We start from the raw sequence: 22,574 nt of genomic DNA on the forward strand, positions 1-22,574 counted from the left end.
AAATGACAAGTCCAGATGAAATGGTTCATGTGTAACCACTTCAGGAAATCCTCCAAACAAAAAATGGAAGAGAAATACAACGATACTTCTGTGTAATGTGTTTCATTCTAGTGGCTCGGGTATCCTGTTTACTTCTGAATGCTTCCATTACCACTAACAGATATTCAATGAACAATTTTTTAAAATGATATTGAGAGTACTCAAATAACGTTTCTAGTAACAGCACATTCTTCATTAATAAATGATAGCAAAAAAAAAAAGGTTGCGGCTGCAGTAAAGAAAACCTTTAAGCTAATGAGAGCCTTTCATAAACAGATAGCACTATTTTAAAAATTTTGTTTGCTGCTAAACTAAAATCTATGCTGCTTTAGAAAGAACACTGAAGTCTGCTCACAGGTTGAAATGTGCAATTTTTGTGCCCCTTTTTGCTTTGGAATGATAGCAATTTCATATCAAAAAAGGCACAAATATATACATTTACCAAGGAGCATATCCCACTGTGAAATTTAAAGGGTTCTGACTTCCATAAAACTGAAAATATTATATAGAAAAAATCAAAATATGCCAAATAAGTATCTACTATTCACTTTACATCATTATAAGCTTTATTTGTAGTCTTGCAGTAATTTCAAGAGCACTATTAGTTGCACTTTAGTGGACTTCTGTTAATTACAATGTTCTGGACCACCATTTAGATAAGGGTCCAGTTTATATGCCAGTGTCACACTTTAGTTTGTCTATGTGCACTTAGCTCATACATTTCTCTTTTTCTCTTGCAGATTTTTTCTTTTTTCTTTTCTTTTATATTTCTATTTATACCCCACCTTCCCCTACAGGGCTCAGGGCAGCAAACAACAGTGAATGGTTACAAAATATAAAACAGCAATAAAAACATCTGTCAAACATTAAAACAACTAACAGAGGGCACCAGGAACCCATCCCACTACTGCACTCGCAGGAGGCCAGTGATGATAACGGTCAGGCTGGCTGGCTAGATGGAAATGCCTGGCGGAAAGGCTCCGTCTTACAGGCCCCGAGGAACTCATTCAGGTCCCACAGTGCCCTGATCTCATTGGGAAGTTTATTCCACCAGGTAGGGGACAGGGCTGAAAAAGCCCTGACCCTCAGGGAAGCCAGCCAGACCTCCTTCGGGACAGGGATCTCCAGCAGGTTTCCCTCTTAACAAGCAGAGGGACTTGGTGGGGCAATGCGGGGAGAGGTAGTTCCGTAGGTACACAGGTCCAAGACCACTCATGGCCTTAAATGTTAGAATATGATCCATATACTTTGTATATGATCCAGTACTCGATCAGCAGCCAGTGGAGTTGGAACAGGACTGGTGTAAGGAACCTGAAAGGACTATAATCAAAGTAACTTGAAAAGTTCTTTATTCTTAAACTTCCATGATGCACAATACACGGAATGCGGACTCTGACCTTTTCCCGCCAAACCGCTGCTTTTACGAGCGTTTCTGCCCCCTCCCACAGCCCACAAGACAACCTTCCCCAAACTCCAAACCCGGTTCTCACACAAACAGAAAGTAAGACTTCACACGCATATGATAAGCATAGACAGCAAGGTTACTGATAACAGTCCTCCCGGGCACGCAGCCCAGTCCATGGAATGTTACCAAAGCCGTGGCTGAGGAGCAGAGAACAGATATCACCCCACAACCTTACACTCCGCCTCCCCAAAGAAAACTCCCTCCCCTCCAGGCTTGTGAGGGAAGGACTTGTGAAATGCAGAAATTAAAGAGGGGGCATCAATATTCTCAACGTAAATCCATTGATTATGACCAAAAGGGTATCCCACCCAGGAAACTAGATATTGCAAGCGTTTGCGGGAATAGCGGGAGTCCAGGACAGCATCAATCTCGTAGTGCTTGTGGCCGTCAATAATCACTGGTGGGAGTGCTTCCGATGGGTCGCGCCAAGCATCGGTATCTGGAGCCCCCTTGAGTAAGCTAGAATGAAACACAGGATGAATGTTACTTAACGAGTTGGGTAAATCCAATCGAGCAGTTACATTATTGATTACTTGAGTGATCTGAAAAGGTCCTATAAATTTCTTGCCAAGCTTGGAATATTTATGCACATCTCTGAGGTTTTTCGTGGATAAATAAACCCAAGCCCCGACTTGCAAAGGGAATTTGGAGCGATGTTTGTCTGCTTGCATCTTCTGCGCCTCTTGCGCTTGAGCAAGCGATGATGAAACCGACTTCCATCCCTCCGCGAGTGAACGTATCCACTCACCAAACTCAGGAGGCTGCAGAGCCTGATCTAGGAGAAGAGGCAGGGGAGGGAAGGAACGTCCCGACACCACCTCGAACGGAGTTTTATTAGTGCTACTGTGAACCACATTATTATAGGCGTATTCAGCAAATGGTAGTAATTCGAACCAATTGTCCTGGTGATAGTTTGTGCAACAACGTAGATATTGTTCTAATGTTCTGTTGGTCCGTTCCGACTGGCCGTCGCTTTGCACGTGGTACGGGGCAGCGACTGCTGAGGTGGTTCCCAACAGCTCCAGGAACGCTTTCCAAAATTTTGACACGAATTGGGGGCCGCGGTCGGAAATTACTTTCTCCGGGGAAGAGTGCAAACGGTAGATATGCTGAATGAACAATTGGCTAACTTGGGGGCCGAAGGAATGGTGGGGCACGGGATGAAATGCGCCTGCTTAGAGAAAAGATCCACGACCACCCATAAAACCGTGTTCCCATGGCTCTCCGGGAGATCCGTAATGAAATCCATGGAGATTATTTGCCAGGGTTTAGAAGCTGCTGGAATGGGCTGCAACAACCCATGAGGTTTGCCAGGGATGGGTTTGGCTTCAGCACAAGTAGAGCATCCCTTGATGTATGCCTCAATGTCCTTGCGCATAGTGCACCACCAAAATTGACGTCGGAGTAGGTGCAATGTCTTCAAAAAGCCAAAGTGTCCCGCTTGCCTGGCATCATGGCCAGCGTGTAAGACTTGTTTACGTAGCGTCGGTGGGACGTACCAACATTCACCCCTTCTCCAAAACCCTCCCTTAAGTTGCAGGAGGGGATCCAATTCACCCATCGGGACTTCGCGGCGTCCCGCCTCTTCCAATAGATGCAAAAAGGGCAAGACGACATCAGGAATGAGCGGAGTGGGGGGGGGTGGGAATGGATGTCTGTGATCGGGTAACTGCCAATCCCAACTGCAAAGGGGAAAGGATGGTGCGGGGAATAGCCCGTAGGGAAGTATCCGCCCCCTTGGGCAGGCGGGAGAGTGCGTCCGCCAGTCTATTAGTTCTGCCCGGGAAAAAATGCACTGAGAAGGAGAATCTGGAAAAGAAGTCAGCCCATCGTAATTGTTTGGCAGACATTTTAAGGGGAGTGGAAAGGGCTGCCAAATTCTTATGATCTGACCAAACTTGGAAGGGATGAGTGGCACCCTCTAGCCAATGTCGCCAAGTGCTGAGAGCCTCCTTGATAGCAGCCGTTTCCTTGTCACCTATGGTCCAGTTTAGCTCAGGACCGGAGAATTTCTTGGATAAGTAAGCACACGGAACCAGTTTATCATTTTTATTTTTCTGCAGAAGGGCTGCCCCCAGCGCTTTGTCCGAGGCGTCCACATGCACAATGAATGGCAGGGAGGGATCCGGGTGTTTCAACACGGGTTCGGTAGTGAAAGCTGCTTTGAGTTGCTGAAAGGAATCCTGACAGGCAGGAGACCAAAGGAGGGATGCTCCCGGTTTGGAGGCTAGCGGTCCCTTGCCTTTCGTACGGAGTAAGTCTGTGAGGGGTAACGCAAGCTTAGCAAACTGAGGGATAAAGTCCCGGTAGAAATTAGCGAATCCCAGGAAGGATTGCAGTTCTTTACGGGTGGTTGGGATGGGCCAATTCACTATGGCAGCCACTTTGGCTGGATCCATTTCCAACCCCTCTGGTGAGATTCGATAACCAAGATAATCCATGGAGGTCTGATGAAAGGCACATTTAGACAACTTCACGTAGAGGGAGTTATCGAGGAGACGTTGCAATACGGCTCTGACTAAGCGAACGTGCTCCTCTTCTGTTTGCGAATAAATCAGAACATCGTCTAAATAAACGACTACGCCTTTAAACAAGAATTCTTGTAGTACTTCATTGATGAGAGACATGTAAGCCCCGGGGGCCCCAGATAACCCAAAAGGCATTACAAGATATTCATATTGTCCAAACTTAGTGTTAAAAGCAGTTAAAAGTTCAAAACCCTCTGCGATGCGTACTCTATAGTAGGCTTCGCGTAAATCAAGTTTGGTGAAAATCCGACCCGTTCCCAAAGCATCCAGGAGGTCCTTAATCAGGGGTAAGGGATACTTATTGGAAAGAGAGATGGCATTTAATCCTCTATAGTCCGTGCATAACTGAAGCGTACCATCCTTCTTTTTGACGAAAAGCACAGGGGCGGTGTAGATACTTTTTGTAGCCCGCCGAATAAATCCTCGAGCTTTGTTTTTATCCAGAAAAGCATGAAGCTCCTTTTCCTCGGTGGGGCTCATTCAATATATTCTACCCTTGGGGAGCTGGGCTCCTGGTACTAACAGGATTTTACAGTCCGTATCTCGATGGGGGGGTAGTTGATTACATTCCTGTTCTTCAAATACTTTAGACAAGTCCCAATAGACTCTGGGAATACCCTCTAATTCAGCGCTGGGGGAGACGTCGAGAGCCATGGGGTAAGAGCGACTGGGGGAATCTTGAGAGTCCTCTGGCAGCTCCCCTTCGTGCATATGATCTCCGCAAGGAGGGTCCGTGAAGCGGACGATACGTTGGCCCCATTGTATGGTTGGTTCATGAGCTAATAACCATGGCATACCCAGGACTATGGGATGTTTGGCAACTGGCGCTAAGATGAAGCTACGTCTTTCCCAGTGTTCCGCACAACGCAAGAGTACTGGTTGGGTTCTAAAGCGTGTGGGACCTTCGCTGCCTAATGGACTGCCGTCCATCTGGGTGAATGGAATGGGTTTAGCCAAAGCAATCCGCTCGAGGCCCAATTGCTCGGCCACCTGGGGTCTCATTAGACAGTGCGAGCAACCAGAGTCCACTAGAGCGCGCGCCAAGATGCGTGTGTGTTTAGTAGGGTTGGCTAAAGTAGTCATAATGGTTATGGGGGCCCCGCCATCACTAACCGCATCCGGTGTGGGATTCTCCTCCAAAGGGGCCGATGAAAGGCTTACAGCGCTGCCTGGTTCATCTTCTACCTCATAATCTTCCAAGTCGTCCTCTATCACTGCCTTGGACACCAATTGAGGGCCTTTTGGCCCTGATTTGCGGGGAGTTTTGGCCGTCGCTTTACGTGGAGCCAGGATGGGGGTTTTTGGTTTCTTTGGGCAGTTGACCGCTATATGCCCTGGGCCTCCGCAATAGAGACATAATCCAAGACAACGACGGCGATCCAACGTGGATTCAGTAGCCGGTGCTCCTCCGCCTGTTCTCTTGGTTGGGGTAGCGATTGTGATTGGCTGCCGGTTTCCTTCCCGCTGGTGCGTTGGAACGTGTAAGGCGAGTAGCGATGGCATTGCCCACCTCTATCCATTCTGCTATAGTGCGTGGTTCTTGGTGCATTACCGCCCATTTATAAATTTCTGGATCTACAGCTTCATAGAAGTATTCGCATTTCATGCGTTCCGGCCAATCACGAAGTTTACTGGCCGCCATCCAGAATTCTCGGGCGAAATCAGCGAAAGAGCGGTTGCCCTGTTTGATGGTCTTAAGAGTCTTACTGGCCTTGTTGACCACATCTTTATCTTTGAAGCGAAGCCGGAGACCTTGAAGCAGTTCAGCTACAGTTTGCAGTTCACTGGCTCCTAATTCATATAATTCCACGAACCATTCAGCAGCCTCTCCATCCAATACGGATCCGATGTCCCGAATTTTCCCGCCTCTGAGCGATAAAGGTCATCAAATTCTTGCATGTGGGCATCCAATTGTAGGATAAAGTAGGGTAACCTGGAAGCGGTTCCATTGAAGCGTGCTGGAATGCGAGGTCTAGGGTAGCCTCTACCCGGAGCCGGCGCGTTCTGTGGCGCGGGGGCCGGTGCTGGGGCCGGCGGCGGCTGAACTGGTGCAGGCGGCAGCTGATGCGGTGCAGGTGCCTGGAGTGGGCCCGGAGGTTGAATAACCCTGGGTTGCGGTTAGGGAACTGCTGTACGAGGTGGAGCTACCACGTTGATTTGAGGAGTTGCGGCGACGGGGGGAAGAGTTCTCATCGTAATGTCTGCTCGGGTCAGGGCGGTCCGGGTTGCCGGTAGGGCTGGCAGCCTGTCCATCCGAAGCACTCTTTCCATTTCGGCAAGTTCCCTCTCCTTACGTGCGAGTGTATCCCGTTGGTGATGCAGGGCGTCTTTTTTGCGTTGCAATCTGAGGTGTTCAGCTTTATGCATCGTGGAGTCGACCTCCCCTTGGGTGTGAAGGGCTTTTAAACTTTCCCTCTGGTGTTGGAGGTCGATCCTGGACTGTTTCATCACCTTACTGTAAGATCGTGGAGGAACTGTTGGCGGAGGACGTCCTTCTCTCGTGCCAGTTAATCTCCAAATTTCTGGCGTTGCCGCTTGTGTTCCTTTTCAAGGGCTTCACGTTCCGTCTCAAGGGCTTCACGCTCTGTCTCAAGGGCTTCACGTTCTTGTTCCCAATCGCGTTTGGCCGCCTCGAGAGCCTCAAATTGTTCGGCCCAACGGAACAGATCTGGTTCGGGGGGCTGCTCCAAATCCCCTTCAGGAAAGGCGGCAGCCCCTCGAGCTTCATCTGAGACCGACAGGTCCCGATCGCGGGTATCTTCCGCAAACAAAAGTCGGACTCGGGATCCTTGTGTTAAATCCACGATGCCTTTGGATGCGTCTCCAGTCGCAGGCAGGGCAAATTCCATAGAATCCCGGGGAGCTGATAAGCGAGTCCCCTTCGGGCGCACCCCGGTGCTCTGCCATTGGTGTTCAAGAGGAGGTTCATCGAGGTAACGATCCAGGAATTTCTCCAGAGATCCCTGGGTGTCACCATGAATGGTCGATAATCCAATTTCTTCGGTGACCGTCCGCATCACCGGTTTGTAATCCACATGTTGGCGGGTGGTGATGTGCCGCTCTCGAGGGGCACGATCCATCGACACCCCGCCGCCTGGATCATAAAACTCCTGACGAACCTCTAGACATTCGGCAGACACCGTGCGTCTGGCCATCAGGGGAGCTTCGTCCACTTGCTCTTGCAGTTGGAGGAAGGCCATGCTTCGGCTGAGCTGAGGCTTGGAGAGGGTCACCAGGGAGACAGATTCCGCTGGCTCTGCCTCAGCGGACACTGGGAGAGAGGAGACGAAGCCCTCTTTGGGGACTACCGTACCCTCCTCATATTCCGCATTCAGCGGACCCCGGAATCCCAATCTCTGCATGCTGGAAGACATCAGAGATCAACAGGAACGGATGGTGTGGTGACCTAGATGCCACGTTCAATCCGAAAATATAGGAGAGTCCGCATAATGTAAGGAACCTGAAAGGACTAGAATCAAAGTAACTTGAAAAGTTCTTTATTCTTAAACTTCCATGATGCACAATACACAGAATGCGGACTCTGACCTTTTCCCGCCAAACCGCAAGCTTTTACGAAATGCGTTGCCCCTCCCTCCCACAGCCCACAAGACAGCCCAAACTCCAAACCCGGTTCTCACACAAACAGAAAGTAAGACTTCACAAGCATATGATAAGCATAGGCAGCAAGGTTACTGATAACAGTCCTCCTGGGCACGCAGCCCAGTCCATGGAATGTTACCAAGGCCGTGGCTGAGGAGCAGAGAACAGATATCACCCCACAACCTTACAACTGGAGTAATCTGGTCTCCACTTTGCACTTCAGAGAGGAGCCTGGCTGCTGCATGTTGAACAAGCTTTAATTTCCGGGTCACAGACAAAGGAAGGCCAGCGTCTAGCGAGTTACAATAATCCAATCTGGAGGTGACCGTTGATTGGATTATGTGGCTAGGTCGGAACGGGAGAGGTATGGAGCCAATTGCCGGGTTTGACACAGATGGTAAAAAGCAACTTGGGTGGTCTTGATGACATGGGCCTCCAGGGACAAGGTCACCCCCAGGCTTTTGACAAACGAGGCCAAATGCAAGACCTCACTGTCTAGTGTAGGTAGGCAAAAGTCAACCGGCCTCCCCAGAACCTCCATCTTTGCTGGATTCAGCTTCAGTCAGCTCACTCTCCAGCCACAGCCTCTAGACAACGCTGGAGAGCCCATGGGGCAAAGGCCAAATGGCCTGCCATCATGAACACGAGTTGGGTGTCATCTGCATATTAGTGACACCACAGCCCGAAACTCCGAACTAACCCGGCCAGGGGGCACATATTAAAAAACATCAGGGAGAGGATCGCCCCTTGTGGCACCCCACAAATCATGGGGTGCCATTTGGAGTTCTCCCCCCCCAAACGTTACCTGCCATCTCCGGTCTTGAAGAAATGAGGACAGCCAGTTCAAGACTGTCCCACGGACTCTGATCTCGGCGAGGCAGCAGACCATAAGGTCGTGATCTACTATATCGAACGCTGGGGTGAGAACTAGCAACACCAGCAGCACAGAACTGCCTCGATCTACCTGGAGCTGGAGTTCGTCCACAACAGTCACCAAAACAGTCTCTGTCCCATGACCAGTGCGGAAACCGGATTGTAAGGGACCCAATACCTCTGCTGTGTGTGGTAATCATAGTTTGCCAAAAAGTCTTAATTGGTAAAACTATGGCCCAATCAGAATCTAGTTTGAAACACCACCACCACCCCCCAATATATGAGCCAAAAGCATCAACTAATAATAGTTTGGCTATTAAGTCTGAACTGGCTTGTGCCTAAGCCACTTAAGTAATACAAATAGTTCTCTGCATACTATACAAGAGTAACTCTGTAAAGCTTATGCTCCAAACAACAGTAGTACTGCAATTTATCAAGAAGCAAGTTGAACTAAAATCAGAAGAATAATGTGAAGCAGTTTGGAACAAGCAGAATCTATATTTCTACCAGTATCACTCCTTGGCCATTTAGTTTTATTTTAAAGTTGTAAATACCAAATATGATTAAATGCCCATTACATTAAAATATCTTTTCACTTCAGTTACATGCATCCACTTTCAGCCTGGGTTTTGGCCCACAGACCATGGACATCAAGGAACATGTGGGGTGGACAGGAAAGTAATGCAGAAGTCTTCTGCTTATATCATAATTAATAGAGCCAGAAGGATTGCTCTCTGCACAGGAGCATGGAACTGAACTGCAGAAAGCGTGAGACAAATCCCACATTGGAAGAAAATGGGTACAATGTGAGGTGGCATATACACTAACTCCTAGAAACAGTGACAGAGTAATATATTTCATTTTGTATTAAGATGACACAAAGTACATGTCACAGCCAGGCAGGGCAAAGGATAAGATTCAAACTTGTTCGCATTATACAAGCAGGAACAAATAGGGGACACCTTGGCTAAGGCAAAGCACTGGATTAATAATATAAACACTGAACCTGTTATTAGATTTATATTCTGTTTTTTTGCCCCATCACGTACCAAAACGTGTACCAAGCCTCCCTTCAGCTACTACCCAGACCAGTACTTATTAATTTACTTCCTTTATATCCCACCTTTCTCTCTAACTGGGACCCAAGGTGGTTTATATCATTTTCCTCTCATCCATTTTATGCTCACAAGAATCTTATAAAGGTTGTAAGGCTGAGAGTGTATAACTGGTCCATTATCACCCAACATTTATGAAGTAGTGGGGATTCAAACCTGGGTCTTCTGGTAGTTTCAGTAAGGACTAATATTAAATTTTTCTCACCAAATACAACTGAACAGTATAGTAAAATTGTGGAAGTTCTGCTACAGTTTCCCACTATGGGACATCTCATAATATCAAGTTATTCTCATACCATGACCCATGTAATATGCCACTGAATTTCTTGTCCTCTTACCGATGCTGTGATATTTTTAGATATGACTAAAATGTATCAGGTGGAAACAGTGAATTATTATGGACTGTAATAATGGGAATAGTATTCTAAGCACTGCCTTTGGACAAGCAAAATCATTTCAAGATTATGTATTATTTCTAGTTTAAGAAAGTTATTTTATGATCTTGAAGAACTATGTAACTCCAGTTGCTATGTAACTCCAGTTGCTATGTAACTCCAGTTGAGGGCAAAGGAAATACTTTGGTAGTTTTATGGCCCAATCCGGGGGATGGGTGGGCAAATCATCACTTGGATGCGGTGCGTGGCTGCATGGCCACATCTGCCTTCTGTGCCAGAGTAGGAGACACCACAGATGGTGGAGAAGGCAAGGACACCAGCATCCAGGCACCCCACAGAAAAGCCTGGAAGGGGATACTGCAGTGAAGCTATGCTGCCGGCACGGGGAGCGGGGGGTGGGAGAGAGCAGGCCAGGGCATTCCCAGGGATGGAGCCAACTGTAGTTGGCTTCCACCTGGGCTTTCATGCAAGGGATGCTGTGGCCAAGACCTCAGACTTTTTGAATGGTATAACTCCATTTCGTCCTATAGACGGCTTTCAGGTAGCTGGGTTTTTGTTGTTGTTGTTTCTGCTGCCTCCCTGTGCTGAAGGTGACATGGTGGCGGCGCCATCTCCAGCCACTGGGGACTTTATTTATTTATTGCATTTTTAAACTGCCCTCTCCCAAAGGACTCAGGGCTGTGTACAACAGATAAAATATGCAATCTCTATAAGCTAAAATCATGTATAATAACTTAAGCAATTTAAAACTAACAGCAGTAAAAGTAATAAAAATCGGAACCATTTCATAAAAGCAGATGGCGATATACCCTCCTACCTCCCACTCCTCCCTTGCGCCCACAGGAGATTTAGGTAGTATTGGGTGTTATCCTCAGCCGGGCTGCCAAACGCCTGGCGGAACAGGTCCATCTTGCAGGCCCTGCGGAAACTGCAAGTCCCACAGGGCCCTGGTCTCTCTAGGGAGCCTGTTCCACCAGGTAGGGGCCAAGGATGTAAAATCCCTGGCCCTTGTAGAGACCAGCCTGATCTCTTTCAGGCCGGGGACCCTTAACAGGTTCTCCTCCGAGGAGCAGAGGGACCTGACAGGGCAGTATGCGGTCCCTCAAATATGCAGGTCCGAGACTTGTGGATTGGACTGTTCAAGAAAACTGGTGAAGGAATAAGGCATTTTTGTAATACTTGAAAGACAGAGCTTGAGAATGTCAAAGATTATGTTGCTGATTTTATGGAAGTAGCATTACTTTGGTGCCTACCTATCCCCCTATGTTCAATGAGTATGTTTCTAAGTAAACACATTTTTAAAAACATAAATTTTTAGTATCCTTGCAAAAAACCTGACCATGTGACAGGTTAACTCTATACAGTCTTACAGCATGAAGAAGTAAAGTGCATGAAAATCCAAGGGGTCTTAAAACAAATATATACATCATTTTGATAAGACAACCATGCAAAAATAGTATTTAACTGGAAGCCTTTTTAAAAATCCTTTTATGTACAAAAATTCATGTAGGCAGCAACTTTTTAAATAAGATCGTCACAAATCAGAAAAAGTACCTCTCAAAGAAGAGATGTATATGGTAGGTTTTCATAATTTACAGTCAATAGCCTTTATTATAACCAATGAAAACCCACAAAGTAGTGAGCAAGATTTTGAGGTCCCCAGATGTTTTTTTTTTCGGGTTAGACATTCAATTTTGTTAAGAACCAGCGCAGACCATGAGCCATTTCCATTCTGACCTGAAAAATCTCTCCCCTCCTCTTTTCACATCTGAACATCCAGCTCGAAGAAGAGTTTTGGGGACCCTGAAGCTTAGCTCCTTGCTTGGCATTAAAATGTCAAATATTGTTAAATATTAAATATTATTAAATATTAATACTAAAATATTACACTGCTAGTGTTTCCAGATTTTATTACTCTAACGGGCTAGACAGAGCAGCCTTCAGATCCTCCCACACCAACATTGAGAGTTACACCGGCAGAGTACCTACCATCCCTCTCAAATTGTAACTGAAAGTTAAACTCGTGGTCTCTGACAGGGCCATAAAAGGTTATTTAAACTGGCACAGACAACTGCCAGGAGTTTGGGGGCAGGACTCTCTTCCCTCCGCCCGGCCGGCTTTTTTGTCTGACTCTGTACCTCCTCCACTGCCACTATCAGAACCCCGTCCTCTGAGGCTGAGATTCCCCTCAGGTTCCGCCACCCCCCACGCTCTGCCCCCGCGGCCCTTATCGGAGCGACACCGACAAGCCCCACCCAGTCCTGCCGCCTCAGGCTACGAGGAAAAGGACCCTTAGATCCCGGTGGGCTAGCAGAGACGTCGCCCAAGCCCCTTCACCCACCTCAAACACCACTTCGTCGTCAAACTCCGGTGTCATCCTTGTCCGCCATCCGTGCCGCTCTCTTCGGGCACTCTGGGAAACCGAGTTCTTCGAGCCCCAGCGTTATAATCCCTTCCTAAAGCTCAATCGGTAATCCATGGAAAAACTACAACTCCCAGAAGCCTCCCCGCAAAAAGAGGCGGGGAAAGTAGGACGGAGGGGATATCTCAGTGCTGGTTGGAGAGGAAGGAGTCGGCCGACCTGAAGTTGCTCGATTTTGATGTACGCTTGCGGCTCTCGGCCTGTAGGGGGTTCTGTGGCGCCCCGAACTGGATTCGCTGGGCTTTGACTGGCGCTCCTGGCTGTTCGGGCTCGCGCAGGCGGCCGGTCGCGCTCTGAGCCTGGGAATGTTACATAGCAGCCGGAGGCGCAAGTTGCGCTTTTCTGCACCTACCGGGGTATTTTTCTTCTTGGCAGCAAACCTGAGGAGAGCCACTATGCCTTAAAAAAGAGAGAGAGAGGGCCAGCAGGAAGAAAAGGCGCATGGGAGGGAGGCAGGCACCATGAATTCAGCCGGTGAGTGCCCAGAAAAAGTTGCTGGGATCTTTCATCTGTAAATGCAGCTGGCTTAAGGTGTTGCAACAGGACGGGAGCAACTCAGCCTCAGCCAACTGGATACACAATAGAAGGAAATGGCTTCTTTTCCTCTCCCCCGCCCCAATATATTTTCCCCTTTTCCTTAAAAGCCTGGAGAAGCGAAGTTGATCTGGGGTCTTCTTTCCTTCGAAGGGTCTCCCTCTGTTCGCCTTAGTCCGAGCTCCTTATCTCCTGCTGCTTCTGCTCTTGTGTAAACTTTCCTCTCCCCTACGACGCCACCCCCCCCCCTCCCCAGCATAGGTGGGGGAGTCTAACTTCTGGGAGTGGACCAGCGGCTGCAGGTCTTTTTAAAGATCCCAAAGTCTCTTTTCTGGTTTTCCCTCTATCCGTCCCCCCCACCCCCCAAGTTGCTTGCCCTCGGAGACGGCGGTTTGAAGAGGGGTCCCCGCCCCCCCAAATCTGAATGGCCTTGTAAGTAAGGGATCTAGTTGGAGGGTGAAACGAAGAGCTCTTGCTGTGCTTGTGGTAGTTGGTGTGTGTTGTTGAGCTGGTTTTCGACATAACTTGTAAACAAAGCCCCCGGTTTCCTGCCTGATTCAGTTGGAATAAAGAGCCCACTCCTACTTTCCTTCTTCTGAGAAGGAAGAAGAGAATAAAAAGTTGTTCTCCTCCCTTCCCCCCCCCCCCCCCCCAAAGCAGTAGAGTGGTCGTCCCATAGGATGTTCCCTGTAAAGCCAAAGCGGACTCCATAGAGGACCTTTTCCGTTTGTTCCTGAGGGCAAAAAGTATGGTGTGTATTTTTTTGTGGCTTGTGTATTTATGTTCTGCTTGTAGTAGTAATGTGTATTTCTGTATATTTCATGAATTTTGTAAAGCGTAGAAAACTAGCGGTTCACAAATAAAAAAAATCAGCTACTTTTATTGGATTCACCAATGCTGTTGAAAAAAATATGCAGCAAGCTTTTGATTTGAAAGGAATGCATCATAAAGCAGGAGTCCGGTAGTATGAGAGATCAGCACAATTTATTCCAGCATAAGCTCTTGTGATTCAGTACTTGCCTCATCAGAAGTGTATATCCATTAAGTGAATGCTTAACAGAAAGATGGGGGAGGGGCAGTGTTACAAAGAGAGGATGGTTTAAAACAGGATCCAATAAAAAGGGTAATCTGCTCACTCAGAGTGAGTGACGTCACTACCAGCTGTTAAGCAATGTAGGATGTGAAATACAATGCATTATGATGCCAGCTGAGTAGTGATAAGAGCAGTGAATGATATAGAACTCTTCAGAATGAAGGGTTTTTAAAATTTGGGTTTGTAATTTTTTGACTTGCTTTTTACTAAAGTTTGACATTAACTATCCTGTGGAAATGTAAACAATCCAAAAACATTATTCTAATCCCAGGACCTAAATAAGGGACAACCAAATTAGCTTTGCTTCATATTATTATATGCTGTGCAGCGTGTTGTTGGTTTGTGTTTCTTGATAGTGTTGTTTGTAGTCTATTATGAGGGCTGTTCATATGCTTTTATTGTGAGCTATTTCTCATGGTCAAACTTTGCATTCTACTTTATAGAACTGCAAGCAGCTAAATTACATCTGAAAATGTTTTACCTGTTTCATGGTTTTACTTACTTAACTATAATGTCCATGCAATTGCACTTATGGTTTCAGCCTAAAATTATGGTTATCAGCCTATGGTTTCAGGCTAAAATTATGCTAAGCAGCTGTATTTGGGTGAGAGTTCTGGCTAACATGTTCAAGCTACTCTAACAGATATCTTGCTGATAAAAGATATCAGTTTTAGCTGTTTCCTATTCCCTGGCAACAGCGTGAGTGACTGAAAAACATTATGTGCAATGTCAAATTGCAATTATTGAAGCAGCAAAAATCCGCATTGTATTCATCCAAATAGGGCATTCTTAGTTATACCATAGGGCCGTTAGTCTTGATATTTTGTGAGCTACTTTGATGTTGTTACATGCTCACTATTGTTAGTAGATGGATGTTCTTGGGATCTGTCTATTTACTTCATTACTTTCTTACTAAGATTTGGGATGATTTATGCAACGTGGCACTGGCGTGGCCATGATGCTGAACCCAAGACATGGCTTTGAAGATACAGATAGGCTTAGTTCAGAGCTACATTCTGTGATTCATGGCAGTTACCGGAGACAAATTCACCGGAGACAAATTCCTTGTGTGTCCAATCACACTTGGCCAATAAAGATTCTATTCTTCTATTCTATTCTTCTTATATACATTGTTGGCTTTATGCTGGTGAAGTGTAAATGAATGTCCTTAACATGTTAAAAGAATTGGTTGCTGCTGTTTCCATACCACCTTGTATATAATCTTTTATCTAGATTGAGGGAGGGAAGGAATTATTGTTGGTGGCATGGGGTGCATGAAAGAATTACACATTCCAGGAATGGTATAGGGAAACATAATGAAGTCAGAAGGACATATAATACTCCCATTGGCATAGAAATTAGGGAGGCTCAACTCTAGTGGTCTTTTTACTAAGTCATGTTTTGTTCTTCATATCACACATACCATCCTGTTAGTGAGGCTGTGCCCAGTGTTATCATGTATGATGGTATTTAAAACAATCCCGTGACTGAGCCTTTGTAGAAATGAATCCCAAGTGGCTGGTCTTATCTGTTGTCCTTTCGATGACACACAGTTTTACTGTTGGACTGAGCTCTGGACTTTGTAAACTGCCATTAAGTTCTTGCAGCACATGGCAGAAGTCTGGATTTATTTGGCGGGGGGGAGGTAATGAGGTGAACTGTAACGCAGTAAATTTGTTTCTTTCAGAATAGTCCCTTGTGGTGTGCTAGCAGCTTTAAATACTTGTGCTTTACAGCGAAAACATTTCTGTTTCTGCCTTGTCACATGATGTAGCCTTAATTACTGTTTTCACTGTGATATTTTCTTTTCCAAAGATATACTCAGTCTTGCCCAAGATCATGTATCTGTTACTCAATAACAGAAGGGATAATATTTAAGAACTTTCTGTCACTGACAATGCAGTTCTACCTAGAGTTACACCCTTCTAAGTCCATTGAACGTCACTGAGCATAGAAGGGTGTAATTGTCTTTAGGATTTCACTGTAATTCACTTTAGCTATACTTAGTAAATTCTGGGATTAAAATTAGAAATTTGCATGCTTACAGGTTATTAAATCTGACAGAGATGTGTTGTCCATGTTGTTGTCTGCCCATCTGTTGAACTAATGGCCGATTTTCACTGAATTAAAAATACTGAATATATCATGCTGGTCAGCTGTTTTACAGTAGCTTTGGAGAATACATACAAAACAGAAACAGACATTTTAAACCATTGGAGGTCTCTGTAAGGGCAGAATCCAATGAACTGTAGTTAGAAGGGAAAAGCTGAACCCATTAATGACCATGTCGTTGTTCTACAAAGGAAATCTTTTTATAGATTATCAGCCTTCAGTTGGTTAAGTTTCTGTTCTACTTCATTTGTGTTTTTAATTGCCAGGTTACTAAAAGCAGAATTACCCTTCTTTAAAGCATTCATACTTTAATTCTTGATAATGTGGTGTATTCTCACTGATACTGTTGTGTTGCTACTTCGTGCAAGTACAATTGGCACAAGGTTTGCAATTCGCCTGTGTGCTTTGGTTGCAAACTCTGCTTAAATGCTAACCCTGACTAGCATGGATTATCACTGGCCAGAGTTGGCTGTATAATGAAGTGAGGTGGTAGTGTCAGGTGGCAGATCTGTGGGACCAGCAGCCTCTCTACCTCACTCTTAGTGCCACCCCTGTGACCTTTATTTATTCATTTGCACCCTGCGTTTCTCCCCACTAGGAACCCAAAAGCAGCTTTCATCATTCTCTTCTGCATTTTATCTTCACAGCAACTCAGTAAGATACATTAGGCTGAGGATCTATGACTGGCACAAGATCACATAGCAAGGTACCATAGGAGTGTGGGGTTTTTCCAGGTAGTCCAGGCTAGCTCAATCTCCTCAGATCTTGGAAGCTAAGTAGGGTCAACCCTGCTTCTTCTTTGAACTGGACACCACCAAGCAGTGGGGGGTGGGTGGGAATGGTGCTTGGGGAAAAATGGTGCCTACCCTGCTCCCTGAGATGCCCCCCACTTACCTTCTCTCCTTATTTGCCCAGCCATCTTTAAACACATCACAGCAAGTTGTGCATGCCCACTAGGGATTCCTGAACTTTTACAAGAATCCCCCAGGTATGTGCATAGGGTTACACTGTGTTTAAAGACAACTAGAGAATGAAGGAGAGAATGAATGCTAGCCCCTCTCGACTAGACTGGTGAATGGTAGGCAGAGCTAGAGGTCAAGAGGCAGCCCAAATGATGTCTCAGTTGCCAGTCAATACTCTACACCTCAGTTGCCAGTCAATACTCTACACTCTACATAAGGCAGGACATGTGTAAGAGATGGTATCTGTCTGGATGGGATAAAGTTTACATTATTATAGCTAGACCACTGGTAAGGTTTGGAGGCCTGGAATCACTACAGGGATTGGCTGGTGTTTATTTAAACATTCTACCCTCGAAAACGATAGGTCTAGTTCAGGGGTAGGGAACCTGCGGCTCGAGAGCCGCATGCGGCTCTTCTGCCCTTGCACTGCGGCTCCACAAGCCGAGCCACTGGCCCCATCCTTGCTCGCCCTGCAGGCAGCAAGGCGGGCGCACCAACTGCCCGTGGTTGGCTGGGCTGCGCCGCGGGCTTCCCCTCTCGCCTGCCCCGTTGGAGCGGGGTGGGCGCTTTCCCGGCGGCCGGCGAGGCCAAGCCACTGGCTTCATCCTTGCCCGCCCTGCAGGCAGCAGGGCGAGCGCATACATGCGCTTCTCAGAATGAGTGGAGTAAAAGGTAAAAAAAACCCCAATATATATAATGTTATCTTTATTTTAATTGTCCAAAATTATTTGCGGCTCCAAGTGTTTTCTTTTCCTGTGGAAAACTGGTCCAAATGGCTCTTTGAGTGTTAAAGGTTCCCTACCCCTGGTCTAGTTGATTTCCTGGCAGTTATGAGAACAGATTTCCACCTAACATAACTGGTTGTCGTCTCAAAGCAATGACTGAGCTTTGGAATCAAAATCTGAATCTGAAATTCGGAATCTGAATCTGAAATTTGGAATCAAACCAGACAGTGGATCTGATGGTTTCAGAATTCCCTGCCACACTGGGATCTGTGTAGCTTTTAATTCTGTCAACCTTCACATTCTTCTGAACTGCCTAGCTAAGATGGGATTGGTGGCCCTGCTGTGGACTGGCTCCTGTTTTTACATATTCATCATTCTAGAAGAGAGTGTTGGGAGGCTGATGTTCTGCCCCTTCGTGAAAGGGTCTGCAAAGCCCCATTTTGTCATGTCAAATAGCATAGTAAACGTGAGACGGCTACGATAAGTTATCTTGATATTTGGTGTACAGTGTAACCAATAGAATTTGCTTTCCCTCTTCATCTAATTCTAGGTAATTGATGGCAGCATTAAATTGTAGTCAGGGAAGGGATGGATGTGGGCGAACTGAAAAGTAATCCTTGCAAAGTGGATGCTCTGTTGGTTAGAGGTAGAGCTGAACCATGACTTAAGCTCACTGTTTTGAGTGATGATGCACTTTCCCTGACGGATTAAGGGTTTGTGGTCTGATGGTATTCCGCTCTGCTGATTAAAGATCAGGTTTGCAGGAGTAGCCAAGACTGTGTTTTACCAGATTAAACTGGTATACCTTGCATTTCTGTTCCTGCAGAAGGTGGTTCTGGCCACAGGTAAACTTCCCTTAGTAATATCCTCACTACTACTTCAGCAAGCTATATCTGGTCCTGAGAAGTGCTTGCAAACTTTGTCACAAAGTGCAACAGTTAGGCATTTTTAACAGGAAATTTCCTGGGGAGAGGATATTTAACCAATGTTATGTTTACTGCATTGTCTGCTGATTGCTAGTGGACCCAATGTAAGCAACCACATTTGATTTTTAAAGCTGTAAATGGCATAGGACCAGGATACATGCGGAGGTGGGGGGACTTTCTCCAATCTATGTGAGTTTGGCTGTGACCTATTTCCCTGCTCTATGGCTGAGATTAGAGGGCATGTTTGAGGTACCTTTTTGGTGGTTGTTTTCAGCCTGAGGAAACTCAATTTTCTCCTAGATACTTATTAAACTGTTTTATTCCAGAGGACATGTAGTAGTTACTCCTAATATAGGCTTGATTTATTTTTCCCTGCTGATTTATAGATGTTTAATCTGACATTTTGGTTTTAGACACATGAATATGAAATTGTCTTATACTGAATCAGAGCTTTGGTCCAACAAGATAAACATTGTCTAGCTCAGGGGTAGGGAACCTGCGGCTCTCCAGATGTTCAGGAACTACAATTCCCATCAGCCCCTACCAGCATGGCCAATTGGTACTCATGGCCAAAAGGTACTCTATCACTGAGCCAGAGTTCTTCCCCTTTATCACTGTTGTTATTATACTAGTGCTTTATGTTGCTATACTCTGTCCCACCACACCAAAAGATATAGGCAGAATTGTTAATTCATCCATTGCCACTTCCTCCCCCTCCAACCCTTGCCCCTCTTCAAAACCAAGCCAGCCCAGCAGAACAGTGGAAGCAAGCCACCCACTGCCCCGCCAGGCCCAACACCAGCTCTCCCAAGCCCCCTCCAACCCTTCCCCTGCCTTAGACATTAAGCCAAGCCTAGCACCAGCTCTCCAAGGCCCCCCAGCCCCGTACCAAGCCAGGCCAGCCCTCCTAAGTCCCCTCCAATCTTTCCCTACCCCAAACATCAAGCCAGGTCTGGTAGGGCAGTGGTCGCCAAGCTAAGCCTGGCTCCAGCCCTCCCAAGCCCCCTTCAACCCTCACCCTGCCCAAACACCATTGGACAGTTTTCTACTGCAGAAGCACCGCTCTCTCTCTCTTCTGCTGAAGCACTACTGACCACACTTAGATCTTTCATTGGGAAAATATATAGCAGTTTTATGTGGCTTTTATGGAAAGTTGTTTACTACTTTTTATTGTTGTCTGTCTGATTTTAAATCTCATTTTGTAAGAATTCATGTTGAATTCTTCTTTTAGTAAAAAACATTTTCATATTTTCCCATTTGAAATGTCTTTACTAGTCACCTGTTATCAAAAAGTAAGCAAGTTTTTGAAAAATTAAAATGGGAGGGAGTTAAAAGGATGCTGCAGTGCATGATGGCAAAACCCCATATGGAAAGTTGTAGGAGAATCACAGAATTAGGTTAAGCTTGCACTTGGTACAAAAACCTCCTAGGTGTCACACCCAAGAATATATGGATAGAAATGCATAGTTATTTTCATGTTGGAAGTATAATAGCTTGTGTTTTTTCCAGTTCTGTCCCAAATGCACAGTGGTAATTCACAAATCTCTTGTGAGGCAGAGAACAGAGCAAATTGCAGTTGTTTATATATTAAAGAACTGTAGATTATTTTGGGATCAGTAGATGCCAAACTGGGAAGTGATACCAAGTGGTTGGAAGGAATATCCCATAACTACTTGAAAGGAAGCATACTTCTTACAGTTCTAGGATTCTTATTTTTTTTCTTGAAGCTGAATTTATTTGTGTTTAAACAGGGTTTTTATTGTTGGTGTTGAATGAGGCTAATCTGTGGTGTGTGTTTGCCTCCTGAGCGCTCTAAATTACTGTACTGTTTTAGTTATGGCTGGGATGCAGGCACCAGGAAAGCCTGTTCTTTCAACTTGGAAGACAGTTATAAACCTAATAAATAAGATTCAGGTGGATGTAACCCAGTGGTGGGATTCAGCAGGTTTGCACCACTTTGTCAGAACCAGTTGTTAAAATGGTGCTTGTAAACAACCACCACTGATGTAATCCCATTCTTAAACCATGTCTGGGATTTTTAGCATTAGAAGAAGCATGATACCACATGCTTACCCCCATGGCGTCAGTGTTTCTGTAGAACCAGTATAACATCTTAATGCCTTATTTTGTAATACTATTCATTTATTTATAAAATGCCACTACTCTAGACAGCCGCTCAAAACAGTTTGCAGATTGCTCAGGCTGGAAGTTTACTGTAGAAACAACTAACAAAGATGGAACAGTCCTGGGTAAAGACAAATGTTTTTTTCCTGGCATCTAAAGGACAATGAAGTCTGCACCAGACAAAGCCTCAAAGGTGTTTCCAAATGTGAGGTCCCACCAGTGAAGAAGCCCTGTTTTTAGTTGCGACTTGCCTCACATCATAGGTAGAAGCACACAATAAGGCTGCAACAGGGCTCAAGTGACCTCTGGTTGGATAGTTTGGGAGGTTACGGGCCTTCAAATATCAGCTGACAGAAGCCATTTAGGGCCTTAAAGATAAGAACCAGCACTTTGAATTGTTCCCTCATATAAAAGGGACAGAAGTGCCTGAGCCGGGAGGCAGCAACATTGGAAGGTCTTGACCTCTAGGTCCTGTTTGTTCAGTTCTCCAGAGCAGCTGCTCAGCTGCTATGTGAAATAATTAGCCAGACTAGATGGACTTATCCAGGTCTTATCCAGCAGGCTCTTCTTATGTGCCCTGAAACAAGCATGTGTAAATATAAACATACTAGCAATAAATCTGTTGTGTAAAAAAATACAGTGGGCTCTAGAAAACTGATCCTCCCAGGGCAAGCAATGTGGATGAGGCAAATATACAGGAAATGGAACCCAGCAGAAACACTAAACTTGCACCCTTCCAAGGAGGGGAAGTAAGGTGTCTGTGAGTATGAAGAGAGTTCTCCCCATCACCATAAGCAACCCTCCCCCCACCCCCTTGGTTTGCAAAGCTGGATCCTGGCTTTGCGGGGAGGTGGGGGGAGAGAGCAAAGTGCCTTTGACGATGGGGAGATTTTCTCCCCCATCTTCATAGGCAACCCCCTTAATTTGCAAAGCTGGATCTTGGAGGAGGAGGGGAAGCCAGCAGGGTGCTTGTGAAGATGGGGAGAGTTTGGGTGGCTGTGAAGATGGGGACCCTGTTGTGTGAAAAAACACAATGGGCACTAGCAAGTGGGAACCTGCCACCCTACCCCAGCTTTCTTTCTTTTTTTCTGGCCATCTTCCCTAGCTCTCTCTTTCTCTTTCTGCTGCTCCTCAGCATTCGTTCTTTTCTGCCCACCTCTCTTCACCTCTATATTTTTCTCCCCCCCTCCCAGCACAATTCTTGGTAGCTTGCTTGGAGTGTTCTGGATGGGACTGGTGAGGCTCTCCCCACACAGCCCCCACTCTTATCACCTCAGTCTTCCCCCTCCCCCCTCCAAACAGCCTGTGGCAGGTTGACCTGTTCAGTCCTGGCTGCTGACTCTGAGCTGACTTACTGGAGAGTAAGTTCAGAGACACTTGGTCTTTACTCCCTTTACCCGCTTAGGTGGCTCCCATGAGAAGGTTTTGCTCTTGTTTGGCATCCAAGCTGAAGTGAGGTTTTTTTGGGAACATTTGCATAACGTTTGTACTCCAGATGATCCATTTTCTGGATTTTCCATTGCTTTGCTTTGATTCTTCCCAGATCTGGCTCAATAAAATCTTCTCAGAAAGAGTGAACTTACCTCTGCATATTGTGTGGCCAGGAAGTTATGAATTTTTGAGGACTTCACCCACATTGGCACCGTTTCATGATGATAAAA

At 46.0% G+C, this 22,574-nt stretch overlaps 2 protein-coding genes across 2 annotated transcripts in view; one reads left to right on the forward strand and one right to left on the reverse strand.

Moving 5' to 3' along the window:
- VEZT (vezatin, adherens junctions transmembrane protein) overlaps positions 1 to 12,470 on the reverse strand; it is a 105,737-nt gene extending 93,267 nt beyond the window's left edge. The window contains exon 1 of the mRNA XM_048501547.1: positions 12,357 to 12,470. Within this exon, the coding sequence (XP_048357504.1) occupies positions 12,357 to 12,392 (36 nt within the window). The 5' untranslated portion in view covers positions 12,393 to 12,470. The remainder of the gene's footprint in view (positions 1 to 12,356) is intronic.
- A 167-nt stretch (positions 12,471 to 12,637) lies between these two features.
- LOC125435360 (FYVE, RhoGEF and PH domain-containing protein 6-like) overlaps positions 12,638 to 22,574 on the forward strand; it is a 17,239-nt gene continuing 7,302 nt past the window's right edge. Inside the window, exon 1 of the mRNA XM_048501549.1 lies at positions 12,638 to 12,911. Coding sequence (XP_048357506.1) covers positions 12,899 to 12,911 — 13 coding nt within the window. The 5' untranslated portion in view covers positions 12,638 to 12,898. The remainder of the gene's footprint in view (positions 12,912 to 22,574) is intronic.

Source organism: Sphaerodactylus townsendi, linkage group LG06, assembly GCF_021028975.2.
Source record: "Sphaerodactylus townsendi isolate TG3544 linkage group LG06, MPM_Stown_v2.3, whole genome shotgun sequence".
Taxonomy (NCBI): Eukaryota; Metazoa; Chordata; class Lepidosauria; order Squamata; family Sphaerodactylidae; genus Sphaerodactylus; species Sphaerodactylus townsendi.